The sequence below is a fragment of the Taudactylus pleione genome, unplaced genomic scaffold, assembly GCF_031769625.1.
Source record: "Taudactylus pleione unplaced genomic scaffold, aTauple2 ptg000110l, whole genome shotgun sequence".
NCBI lineage: Eukaryota > Metazoa > Chordata > Amphibia > Anura > Myobatrachidae > Taudactylus > Taudactylus pleione.
The window spans coordinates 5,502,066-5,515,725 of record NW_028284512.1 but is presented as its reverse complement, the minus strand read 5'-3'; the positions used below and the strand labels follow the sequence as shown (position 1 = coordinate 5,515,725).

At 45.0% G+C, this 13,660-nt stretch overlaps 1 protein-coding gene across 4 annotated transcripts in view; it reads right to left on the bottom strand.

Moving 5' to 3' along the window:
* Window positions 1-3,268: 3,268 nt before the first annotated feature.
* The window catches only part of MVB12B (multivesicular body subunit 12B), a 172,964-nt gene continuing 162,572 nt past the window's right edge, over window positions 3,269-13,660 (bottom strand). For all 4 annotated transcript variants that reach the window (XM_088471124.1, XM_088471122.1, XM_088471121.1 and 1 more), the window contains one exon: window positions 3,269-5,057. In XM_088471124.1, the coding sequence (XP_088327250.1) occupies window positions 4,971-5,057 (87 nt within the window). In that variant the 3' untranslated portion in view covers window positions 3,269-4,970. The remainder of the gene's footprint in view (window positions 5,058-13,660) is intronic.

The window sequence follows — 13,660 nt, the reverse complement described above, 5'->3', positions numbered from 1 at the left end:
TGTGGATCACTGGGTACCCATACACAGCCACTGTCAGCTATAGAAAGTCCCTCAGTTTCAATGCTTTGCTTGATCATCTGCAGGAGTTCACAAATTGGGACATGAATGTAACAACGTCAACGATGAGGAGCATGTTACGTGGCCGGTGGCTACAGGTCGCATTCTATAGTTTGATGCAAAATTATAGTCCAGACCCTGACCTCTACCAAATCTAAGATCATCTAAAAAGCACATTTTTTGGCAAAGGATGGGTAAAGGGTTCTGCAACAACCGGTTTACCTCTGACCACCTCCCTGAACAAGCAATTTACCAGTTAAAGCTTTTGTTAAGCATCTGATAATGTTGGTTTGTGTATGTTGGAGCATCAGTGACCTACTGTAGCCACTTTCAGCCAGACATATTATGGGCGGTTGTAAAGACAATCAGTTCCTGTCCCCACTATAGTCTACAATCAAATTTCCATGCCACGCACTAAGATCAAATTTATAACGGGCCAACAAAACTACCAGTCTGTTTTCACACTGTGGGATAAAGTTGTATCACCTGGAAACCCACATAAGTATGGGTGAACAAATCACTGTAGATGGTGCCCAGATCAGGAGCATAGTCCAATGGTAACCACTTTACACCTTACATCCCTTCTCCAAACTGCATTTGTAACATTTGTGAAATATTAATTTGTATGACAAAAATGTAGTAGTCAGTATACAGGTCCAGGTGGACATCTGTCTTTATGCTCCCAAGAGAAATCTACACTTCATATTTATCTTGAATATATTTGTACTATAACTTTACAAATCACTTAACTACCAAGAGAGTAGGAATGTGCCTTTAGAATGCTATAGCAGTTGGCAACATGCTCAGCAAATGGCACAAGAAAACTTGACATAATTTAAGCCCTGCTAGTCCCTAAATTACTGTCATGTCCAATAATAATGCAACCAAAACATATGCAATCATTATTGTACATGTCCAAAAAGCCAGTCAGCCAATGACTGCTGTTGACTTGTGTTTGTGGTCACCTGATAATAGTACTAAGAAGCCCATCTTTAATTCTCTTTGTGAAACTGTACAGCCAAATTACTATAATAGGAAAACATCCGGTAGCATTGAACAACAGGGTTCACTTATGTTTTCACAATCACGGTTTTAACAGAGTAATGTGGACCATACTGTACATCTACGGCCCGATTCACTGTTGTGCCGATCCGATGTTAAAAATGGTGATGACGGCCATCGATGATCATGTAGGCGGATCTGGAAAAAACGGCATGTTAAAAAAACCCTGACTTGATTATCCCGATAATTTTCTGGTCTGGATCGGTGAATCGAGGATTTCTAGCATGTTGGATTTCACAGATTCCCGAAATCCAGCAGAACAGGAAATTTTGGGAATCCATCGTAGATGTATGGGCCCCATAAAAATGAGCCAACCTCCTAGTCCAAGGGTTAAGCGAAAGCTGACAAGGCAAAACTGTTGTGAGCTGTAATGCGGCCAAAAAAGGTTACGGTCAACAAATTAATTCAATGTAGGCTATATTTGTGTTTATTTTTTAAGTATCATTAGTCTACGATCTTTCTTAAGCTGGATACACATTACCCGACCCACCAATGCGAGGCCCAATGGCACGACGGCACAATATCGGGCGGTCCGTACACACTGCACGATCCTGTGTCCTACAACCCGATATATATCGTTCACCTGCATCATTCACCCTCCTGCCATCAGCAGCTGGGTTGCTTCATCAGCCGTGCATGCATGGCCGACGGAACGACCCAGATGTCGCCGTGTGAGAGCGCGCAAAGTGCATACACACTAGATGATCCGGACAATCTGTCAGTCCAATTCGCCATATCGTTTGAGAAATAGTCTAGTGTATACCCAGCGTTACCGTGCATGATGTAATAAAGAAAAAAATTTGCTCCGCTGATGAGACCACAAACAGTTAAAAAATGTGAAGATTAACCAACTTAGCAGGATCATCATCTTCCTTTTTGAAATTACATTTTAGCCGCCCCCCACCCTCAAGTCCATTTAATATTTAATTACAAGTCCAGCTCTCACACAATATTGTATTACAGCCTGCAGAATTGCCGCTCATAAACCTTCAGAGTTTTAATTTAAAACTGTAATTACAAGAAATCTGTAAGTTATGAAATGTATCCTGTCTGTGTTCTATACAAAAAGAATTCTAAACACCCGACAAAATATCTGCCTTATAGGGTCTGTCACGCATCTCCCTGTCGTACATCTAATCTGCCTTAATGTTTATGGAATAAGAAATAGCAATTACTTGAGCCAAATAATACAGGCAGAGCGCTTAGGTGAATAGATGCTCAAAACAATTTAAATTGGAAAGTTCAGCTTGTTCGAGTAAAAAAATGTTCTAGGGGAAGTGAATCTTAATTGTTTTCTAACTTTCATCTAACCTGCATAGTGGTGGTTCAGCTTCTGAGACCTGCGTACAGTGTAGATTCTGGGCCTGATTCAGAGCCGGTCGCTATTTGCGCTCGCTCGTCCAGAAAATAGGGGTGGCTATTCAAATGAACCGTTCGCTGTTTGCGGTCTGTTCACGCCTCTAGGTCTGAACGAGCTAACAAAACTTGCGGTCGTTTTTTGGGAAACTACGCCCCCTGGCCGCTCGCATCCTACGTCATGTCCGCTATTTATTAGATTAATCGAGTACATCGACCAGGGTATGGAGCTGCTCGCTATTCTTGTGGTTGGTTTTTGCTACCACAATTTTGCGAGTAGTTCTGGCTATAAAATAACCCAGTGACGTGGTCAATGACGCTGCTGTATTAATTATGCACACCCTTAAAACGCCCGTTTTGACCTTTAAGCACGTCTGCGATCGGATCTCCACTCCCCGTTTTCAAGCACCTTCCCCTGTTACCACCCACATACCCCTCTGTCACTCAAATTATCAGGCATTCGCTATTTTGCGAGCACATGAATTTCGACCGCACTGACTGGTTCGCGCATGCGTATAACGATCCGTACGCATGCGCAGTTGGGCAAACATCGCTCGAAGCGAACGAGCGGCCGCTTACGAGCGGCTCTGAATCAGGCCCTCTGTCCACAGGGATATAGTAAAGTAACCTTGCAGACATCTAACCGCTTTGGCCAGTTACTGCCCTTTGCTAGTTTAAGAAAGGACGTAAACTGTTCATGGAGTTTTTTCTTATGTTCTGATCAGGACGACATATATAGTTTGCACACGCAAAAAGTTACAATGTATATGCAAGCAATAAATGAGACGCTTCATTGGTTTCCCATGTGTAAAGCAATAGATGGTAACTGTTACATTTAATAAAGCCACTAATGAAGAGAGCGGATTGATCAGTCAGCTGGAGGAGTCAACTAACAAAAATAAGAAAAAACAAATAAATCACATTTAATAGCAAAATGGGGTTCTCTTCCAATATAGAACGCTCTGATAACTGTGGATGTGACCAGCACCTCCGACTCCAAATTCCCAAATAGCGCAGGTTAGGCTGTTACAAGGGTCTTTAAAACCAGTGTATTACAAAATGTATTTGTAAATGATCAGGGTCACAAGTGTGTATGGCCAAAGTGTCCAGGGCAAAACAAATGGATCATTACGCAATCGTTAGTGCCATCTGCATTTCATGATCATGCTTCGTAAATACATTTGACAAGTAAAACTAGGAGATAAAAAGATTATGGGGTGCAAGGGGGGGACTGTGGCAACTGCACTGAAAAGTGGGAGCTAAAGGTGGTCTCACCAGCAATGTCATACAAACTAAAGTCCTATAACTAGAATGTTTCATTAAATATTTCATACAATATGGCCATAAGACATAATAGATAAGTATATGGTTAGAGTCCATTTAAATATTATTTTAGCTCAGTCTTTTGTATATCTGGTCTTGCAAAGTAGATGTCTTAAGGGTAATCGCTTGTAGTTTTATTGGAGAATTGGACTTTGGACAACTGTTTTCGATTGACTTGGAAGATATTTCGTACGACAGTTCTGACTCACATTAAATATGTAAATTAAGAAAGGAGGATTCTGGCAATAATTTATCATTAACATGGCAGATATAGTATCAGCAGACAGCCAGGGCTTTTCCCAATGGTAAACTACAAATTACAATGTCCTGAATGAGAAAGGGTGATGGAATCCTTCAGGATGGTTTAGACCAGGGATCTTCAACCTTTGGTCCTCCAGCTGCTGTGGAACTACACATCCCAGCATGCCCTGCCACCAATTTGATATAACAGCATGCTAAAACTGTGGCAGGGCATCCTGGGATCTGTAGTTCCACAGCAGCTGGAGGGCCAAAGGTTGAAGACCCAAGGTTTAGACAAAAGCTGGCAAGCTAGAGCGAAGAGCTGAAGCTATTTGGCATGGCTATCTGTTGAAGTTGCATGGAGCAACATGGAAGCTTGTGTAGCAATATACAGGGGCAATCACATACACAGATAACTGGCATTTGTATTTAGTGTTCATAACTGTGAAATATTCTATTGTGTATGAATATAGTAGATGATCACAGCCGTTCATGCACAGTGCACATTTGCTTCTATTGTAACAGGTTTAGAGGATGCAGTGGGTAACTTGTGCGCCTCTTCTGAAGTTTCCATTATAACATGACGCTGTCACACCCTGTCCCAGGCTAGTCACGGATATCACTGTTCTAGAGACTGGAAGTATGCAGTCATACTTGGTACGGATTAACACTGTATCGCACTGAGCCAGGGAAGGATCACCATTGGTAATACAACTCAATACGTAGGGGTTTGTTTTGTTCTTATTTTTTAGTTGCTATATTTACAAAATACCAATACGAAAAAAAAACATTCTGTTAGAAAAAATTCCACCAACTCTTCATTTCTGCCACTCTGGCTGGGCAGAGGTTAGAAGTTAGGGTCAGCAGCAATGGGTTCTGCTCAGTAGTACTGTATTTGTGCGTGCCAAATCCATTATCTGTCTTCCCTTTCTTCACGGAGGCGGCATCTGCTGGCAGCGGGCAGGACTCGGTGGCAGACGGGCTGCAGCGCTTTGTTCTGTTCTGAAGCTGTAGTCATACTGTGGAAAGACAAAATGGAAAGCATTGTCAACTGGGAATTATTAATACTTGTTACTGTGATGTTACAGAACTCAACAAGGTTTTGTTTAAGATCTTTTAAGGTTAAAACACTATCCTAGCACTGCCATCTTGTGGTAGATTTTAAAACCACAGGTCTCCAACTGAAAATCAACAGAGGCTTATGGAAGACTTACCGTATACAGTATGTCCATGGACTCCTGCAAAATAATTTTATTGTTCTTTTACCGATAAGATAACTTAAGCTGGGTACACACCTAAAGATTTTCTGTCCAACCATCCATACAGTTGACTGGTTGGAATGAAAATCTGGTAACGTATGGGAGTAAATGATTATCAACAATTTGCTCCTAAATGCCAGAAAACAGATGAAAATGGTCGTCAGACAAGTTTGTTAAATGTTTGATCTAAACAAAATGTTCACACAACAGTTTTTGTCCATTTTCCGGCGTTTGGGCGCAAATTGCTGATTGTCATTTGCTTTCATACCTTACCAGATTTTCATTCCAACCAATCAAATAGTTGGATGGTTGGACAGAAAATCTTTGTGTGTGTACCCAGCCTTAGGCTAAAACAAAGTTTCCCAAACTCCAATATTACAGGCCAGGTTTTAAGGATATCCATGCTTGAGCACAATTGACTTAATGAGTACCTCAGTCAATTTGATTTAACCATCTGGACTCAAGCACTGATATCCTTAAAGCCTGGACTGTATTGGTGGAGTTTGGGAAACCTTGTTTTAGCCCTATCCTCTCCCCAGTACTGTTACCTGAAGTAAAAAAATGGGGAAGATACTTGTAAAATTAAGACTTTTTTTTTATTTTACATGAAGTACAACCACAATGGTCTAAATCACATTACACAAGAAAGGACAGAACCCCCATATTATGTACAGTCCTATTAAAAAGATATACCAGGACAGAGGCACACATTGTACAGCTCAGTGAGATTGCTGGGACTGATGCATAACTGTCTAGTGTACAGATGTTGCTCATACACCTATTCTCTTTGCACCATATGGCGCAAGATGGTGACTTAAGCACAGGAATCGCTACCCACAAAGGCGCGCCTTTTCCCGAATTTTGCATCTCAATTCGCTAAGAGTGTACGGAGTAGCTAATCGTGTACTAAGCACGGTGTTTAGGATTAGCATTTTTTGTTACAAAGGAATTGGTATAGAGTAGCAGACTAAGCATAACAATGTATGGAGCGAGTCACTAGTACTGTATAAGAGTGACCTGCGCCACACATAGTTATGCTTAATCTGCTTCGTTATATCAAGTCCTTTGTGACAAAATACACCAATCCTAAAATCATTACTTCGTACAGTATTATCAAGTAAAGAATTAATACTCAGGAAAAAAGACATAATCTGGTTAAAAGGGCAAAGGTCAGAGGTCCTACATTGTCTTTTGCCTTACCCAGGTTACATAGTTTTCCCTGAATTTTGCATGGACGCAGATTTCCTGGCCTCACAAGCAGCCAGGAGCCGGCCAGCCAGTGTAAGCCGAGGCTTACTCAGCTGGCTGATGCTGGGGAACATCGCGGTCGCCATGGTGATCCGAGGCTGTGACCTCTTCTCTTTAGACGCCTCCTGCAGAATTAGCATTTTAGATGGACAGTATTGCACAGTCGCCTGTGTGCTGTTGTGCAATACCGTCCATTTCTGAATCAGGCCCTAAAATGCATAAAAAGTCGCATGGCGACGCTTAGCTGCAAAGTTTGTGTCCCCATGTGGTGTGATTTGAGAATATTTGTGTATGCAGACACGGTATACAATCGGGAAACCGGCTGCCTTAATACCGGCAACCGGCTTCCCGACTGTCATATCCCGTCGAGGGTGAAATGGCGGGCGTCTAGATGTAGACGCCTGACATTTCCCAGACGCCGGGCGCCGCGAGCGGACAGCCGCGGGAGGGGAGGGTTAGGACACCTGGGGGGGGACTTAGGGTTAGGCACCCCCCCGGGAGGGTTAGGCTAGGGGGAGGGAGGGTTAGGCACCCCCCCGGGGGACTTAGGTTTAGGCGGTGGGGAAGGGGGGATTAGGGTTAGACACTTGGGGGGCACCCCTAAGGAGGGTCAGGGTTTTAGGTTAGGTTAGTTTATTCTTACCTTAGCGACGATCGGGATTTCCAGCGCTGTCAGGCTTCCGCTGCCGGGAACTCTGCTTTTGTCGGCCAGTCGCTGCCAGGAATCGAACCGGCGGCCAAGTGGCCGGAGGTATTTCATACAGATTCCGCGGACACATCTGTACTCCTGCCTTACTGTCTTTGTTACAGCAGTTCAGCTCAGGTGATGCCCCATTTTTGGCAGGCACACTGGTATAAAAATGCGCCTCAATCATATACTAACTCCAGCGGGTATGTAGAAAATACGCTCCCATAGCTCCCTTTCATCCACTTATAATGCAACATGAAATGGGGAAAGTAACCCACTCTGCTCGCCAGGGTGGGAATGCAGACAAAATAAAAAGTTTTACGATTGGCAGAAGATGGTATAATAGAAAAAAACAAAACAGAGCTATAAGATATTTACTCAACTGTTAAGATTTACATTTGTAGTCTAGATTGACTTCGTTTAACCACTACACTTGTCCGAAGGGGATGCAGTCACTATCCCATCAGTCGGAAATGCCAGCGCCGGAATCCCGACACCTGTCAGAATCCCAGCACCGGCATCCAGACGGTAAGTACTGGGGTTAGGGGCTAGGTACTAGGGGGAGACTTAGGGTTAGGCACTAAGGGGGAGGGGATGGGTGTGGGGAGGAGAAGGTTAGGTTTAGGCACCGTTGAGGGACGGTTAGGGGTAGGGAGTCGGGACGCTGTTGTCGGGATTCTGACTGCAGAGATCCTGAGCGCCGGCATTCCTTACCCAACCCGTCCTACGCACTGCAACGGTTTCAAATGAGGGGGCAGCAGTTATAGAATAGTTGCCCCCCCCCCAACTCTACAGTTGCCATTACTCAGACACGGGAGGGGGCAGGGTTTGATTACATCATCATGTAAGGACGCAATGTATATTTAATGTTCCCTTACAAGCAAAACATTGCAGTCATTTTCACAAGCCAAGAAAATTGCAAGAGAGCGTTCAAAAGTGCTCCGTCTCCGCTGTCCTGGTACCCAGAGACAGAGGGGTACACTCAATGGAAAAGAGGGAGTGCCATCTTTCATATGATATGAGTCCTGAGAAATTATCCCCTGGTGATCGCTAAGAGAAAACTCTGCACTGCAGGAATCGTTACAAAGTACAGGGAATATCTCTCCCATTCTGGCTTCAATAAAATGAGGTGCAACTGTATTAGAAAAGGAAAGTCTACTCTTTTAAATGATGTCTCCCCTTAGTGGTTAATGTGTCTCAATAACCAGATAATATCAACCTGTAATGGCAAAATACTAGTAGAGCCCTTGGATGAGGAAAGGGATTTTCCCCACTCTGGCACCTACAGAATCATGGGCACCTCGTTTGAAAGAGGACAGGGGACATTTTCATTTCGGAGGGCAAAAAACATAACCCCACATGCCTCTTTATATGACCCTTAAATCTTCCCATATGCCCCATCAATGCACATCAAATCCCTCACATGCCCAACCCTGGTCCCCATCTTCTACTGTAATGAGCAAGAGGGGTGTCTGGAAACAAACATAGGCGGCGATGAGTTGTAGCAATAGTAACCAGGTCTCAGCAGCGGCAGCTCTAGTTTTAAAATTTGTATAGCATGTAGCGCTGCACCCTGTAAAGGCCCCCACACACGGTACGATATTATGCACGATCTAGCCGTTTTCAACGCATCAGAACGACAGATCGTGCATAATATGTGCACATCATGAGTGTCCACTCACGATAACGATGTGCGAACCCGCGGGTCGCTTATCGTCTCGTCAGATCTTTCCTGCTGCAGGAAAGATCTTTCGGTCTTGTCCACAATCCGGCGGCATATCATTCAGTGTGTATGTTTGAATGATATGTCGTTCGGATCTTCATGATGCTGCAAAAAGCTCAACCCCTGGCTTTAGAGACAGAGGACCTCATTCAGTCGGTCGTTGCGGCTGCATGGTCGTACGCCACCGATGTTCGCTAAACTGCGCATGCGTAAAATTCGTAATGCACGAGCGCAAACTAGCTATTGCGATCAGAAATTGCTCTCTCCTTCAACTTGGCCAGGTCGTTAGTTTGAGTGACAGGATGAGGCGTTTGTGGGTGGTAACAGGGGAAGGTGCTTGTGAACGGGGGAGTGGAGATCCGAACGCAGGCGTGCCTGACTATGCAAACGGCGTTTTATGCGAGTGCATAATTAACTAAGTAGTGTCATGGCACATGTGACATGGGAGGTTTTTACACTGACTTGATCGTAGTGCTTTAGAGAGGCTATGGTCAACCTTAAGCTCTACGACCAGCTCCGATGATTCCCGATGGTCTCGATTATTATATGCCCGGAGATGACGTGTAATGCGAACGAGAAGGGGGCGTATTTTTAGTCTTACGACTGCATCCTCCCCTCGCTCGTCCAGCTAACGATCTCATCTTAACGACGCAACTTGCGAGCGCTTCATTTGCATTTCCGGCCCCTTTTACCTTACGACCGTGCGGCCGCAAGGACAGACTCTGAATGAGGTCCAGAGTAGTCCTTGTGCTAAACGCAGGGGACAAAAAATGTAGGAGTCCACTGTATTTAGCGCAATCAGCACTGGGCTCTGAGCTGGTTAATGGAAATACAGGAAATAAAAAACATAGAGGAGTCCTGTATTATCCATAACATCACCAAACTCTTTCTAGCGGGGGAGTTATGCCACAGCCAGTGGAACCCTTTCATAGAGTCCCCCGGCCAAAGCATTACCCCTGACCGTCAGCCAAAGCTAGGGATCGCTGGGGAGTTGGGGACCCCCTCCAATAAAGGGGTCCCCCTCCTCAGGGCACCCAGGGGCCTAGGGTGATAAGACGGGGCTATACCCGGCACCCCTGGAGCGGTGGGTGCCAGTTTGATATAGTGTAGTGTAGTGCAATTGAAAGAGTTAAAAATGCTGTCTTTTGCAGTAGAACTACAGGTCCCTGCAAGCATCCCCCGCATGCTGGTACTTGAAGAATCATAAGTACCAGCATGCGGAGCATTACGGGCCCGCTGGTACCTGTAATTCTACTGCAAAAGAAATATTAAAAAAAAGACATTACACACACACCGTGATAGTACAAGTTTATGAACACACAAATGCACACTAATTATCTCACATACTCACCTAGTGTCCCTGAAGCCATTCATGTCCCCTTCTCCAAGTGGTAATCCACATGTACCTGTAAAAAAAATTCCATACTCACCTCTCCCTATGCCTGGATCACGTCCCCTTCTTTCCATGTAGGCATCCACGGGCTTGGCAAAACAAAAAAACCCGGACCAGCGGACATTAGTACCGTCCTCTAAGGACGGTACTGCCCGAATGACGGCTCAGCGGCGGAATTTCCCTATAGAAATCCTGGTGCTGAGCGCTCACTGTCAGAGGCGAGCCTTCTGCCTCTCAGCCAATGAGCAGTTCCCACCATTTACTCAAATGGTGAGAACCGCGAAAATAACCTTAAGTTACCTTAGTCCTTAGAGGACTGTATAAATACAATATATTGGGTGATAACTCTATTCACCAATGTTTATTGGGGCTAAGTGGAAAAGAGTGCAGGGAGTAGCTTTGAGTGCTGGTGCAGTGAAGTCCACTGCTCATGATTGGCCCGATCAATTGGATCATAACCGCACCTGGAATATTGGTCACAGTAATTTCCCAAAGGTTAGGTGAGCTGCTACACTGAATATGAAGTCAAATCAGTGAGATCGACATCCAACAACTCTAGATCATCAGACTTCTGAATGTCGCAAGGTAAGTCCTTGGATGTTGGCAGGCTTGAAGACTACAAGACTATCCAGCATCGCTCTCAGATCCAGGACAGAACACCATCACAACACAAACGTCTGAGCTCTAACCCACTAACAGGAGTGGTACAGAGAGTATGGCTCCAGAGCAGAAGACACCTGCTCACGGGTATCCTGGACATGAGTGCAGTATGGCCGTACAGCTCTTTCCACCTATTAAGATCCAAACTCCTCACAATCATTTCTGACAGCTGAATAATGTCCGACTACAGAAATCACAGAGGCGTCACAAGAAGCCGGACCATGAAGGTGGAGTGTTGACAGTCATGTCATTGGCAGAATAAAATGTGATCTTCTTCTCTGCATGGCACATGACAGGCAAAGACAACAGGAGAGTAGATGATCTGATTTGCTACTAAGACCACGCAGGAGAAAAAGCCTTAAACAAAGAGGTTTATCAATTATTAGAAGAGAAGTTTGACTTCCTGGTATAGATCTGGTGACATTTTCGAACGCCAAGGGAACTCCGTTCTATTCCCGTCACATGGACACCAGACAAAGGGGAACAGATGATAAAATGCCAGAGCTTAAATCACACGGAGAGACATCACTGAAGGAGACGCTGACACCCCACAGTAAAATAAGGAGGGAGGTGATCATATTTCCACTCACTGAGCAGTTTCCTCGGGGAACGTATGACAGTTGCCTAGAGCACATATCATACGGAGAGTTATCCCTGCAAGAGAAACTGGCCCCCTGCAGTGAGTAAGAGAGCGAGGACAATACAGGTGCTATTTGCACTTACCCTGGTTAGAATCAACAACAGGGCTGTTAAGACAATTTAGATACTATATTAGTTAATACATTTGTTTGTTTATTTTACACTACAGTCTAAGGTCATCTTTTCTGACATACGAACCTCAATCAGTAGAGCACACTTTCCTTCTCTTTAACCAAAAGGGAACAGATGTTCCGTCAATGTCACTGAACTTTCAGGTAGGGTTTGCCCGTGGTTGGCAGTGGCTTGGGGAATACCAATGGATACAGCCTTGGACTTACAATCTGTATTAAAGGGATAGCAAATACAGATGTGGCCTTGCTCATCTAGCCTCAATATGCCATTCAGCGCGATAGGCGTGGCGTGAGTGAGCCGCCCGGTCATGTGAAACTCTGCTAGCATCGGGTGTCTTATTTAATTTTTTTTTTTGTCTTTTGTTGCCGAAAATGCTTCTTGTGCTGGGAACACACTGAGCCACCATGACCCGGAACGATATGGCGGCTGGCGGGCCGACATATCGTATCCTGGGTACACATTAGAATGATGTAATGAACGATCCCTTGCTCCGGCCTTCCTTAACATGCATGGCACCGCAAGCGATATGAATGTGCAGCACATCAAACCAGATGACATCGCATGCAACCGCGTGAGTGCGCATATCGTGCATACACACAGCACGATATGCACAACATGTTGTTACGCTTTGTCCAAACTGTAAGACATCATCTCAGGGGTGTAGTAGGTATTACCGCCAGACATGCTCCCGACAGCGGCAGCCCGGCAAGGGTGAAAATCCCGATCGTCACTAACCTAATTCCCCACCCTAACCCTCCCTTAGGGGTGCCTAACCCTAACCTCCCACCCAAGTGCCTAACCCTAATCCCCCCCTTCCCCATCACCTAAACCTAAGTCCCCCCTGGGGGGTGTGCCTATCCCTAACCCCCTCCCCCCCTTCCCCTAGCCTAAACCTAACCTCCCGGGGTTTAGTGCCTAACCCTAAACCCCCCTTCCGCTAGCCTAAAAACCTCCCGGGGGGCCTAACCCTAAGTCCCCCCGGGGCCCCTAACCCTCCCCCCCCCCTCCACGGCTGTCTGGCATCACTTCGATCGGGATGCCGGGCGTCGGTCTTCCGGCATCTGGTTAATGACAGGCGTCTAGATTTAGATGCCGGTCATTAGTACAACGCCGGAATTAGAACGTCTGGAAGCCGGCGGTCGGGATTTAGACCGTCGGCTTCCAAACTACATCCCCATCTCAGTGTGCACCCACCTTAAGTTGCAGTATAATGCACCAGCAGACTGTGCTGATTAATTGGATATGTGGCACTTGTATATCTGAGTGTGACCGAGTCTGTAAAGGGAACTTATCATGGAAAAATCTGCAGCCACTACATTGTAGCACTTGGCATTCTGAATCAGAGACTCGGTCGCACACAGATATACAAGTGTCACTATCACATGAATCAGCGCAGTCTCCAGGCTCTTCTTAGTCACATTGCATTGTGGTGTAGACGCATTTTCGGAAAAAGAAACGCCCAGCGCTAGCAGAGTCTCATGGGACCAAATGCACCGAGTGGGGTTGTTTATTGCGACTGTAGCAAAAACGATAAGACCTCTGCACTGCAGGAATTTCTGTATAACTATATATGTATAGCATATATCCTCAGCAAAAGGATCTAGAAAATTCTTGCTCTCACTTAATTTACAAAATGATTACCATTTGTATAATCGGTATATGCAACCCCCACCCCACCAAGTCATCCTTCTGACAGCAGCCTGGGGGAGTCAAACAGCCAGTGCCGATCATGAAAATGAGGAGGGGGGGGCAGGTAACATTAAATTGTAACTTCACTGTTGAAATGAGAATTTGAAATTTCAGAAGAAAAAAAAAAAAAAAAAACCCTACAGACCTCTTACAATTATTTCTTACAAATAATTACACATTTGAATAGGTTC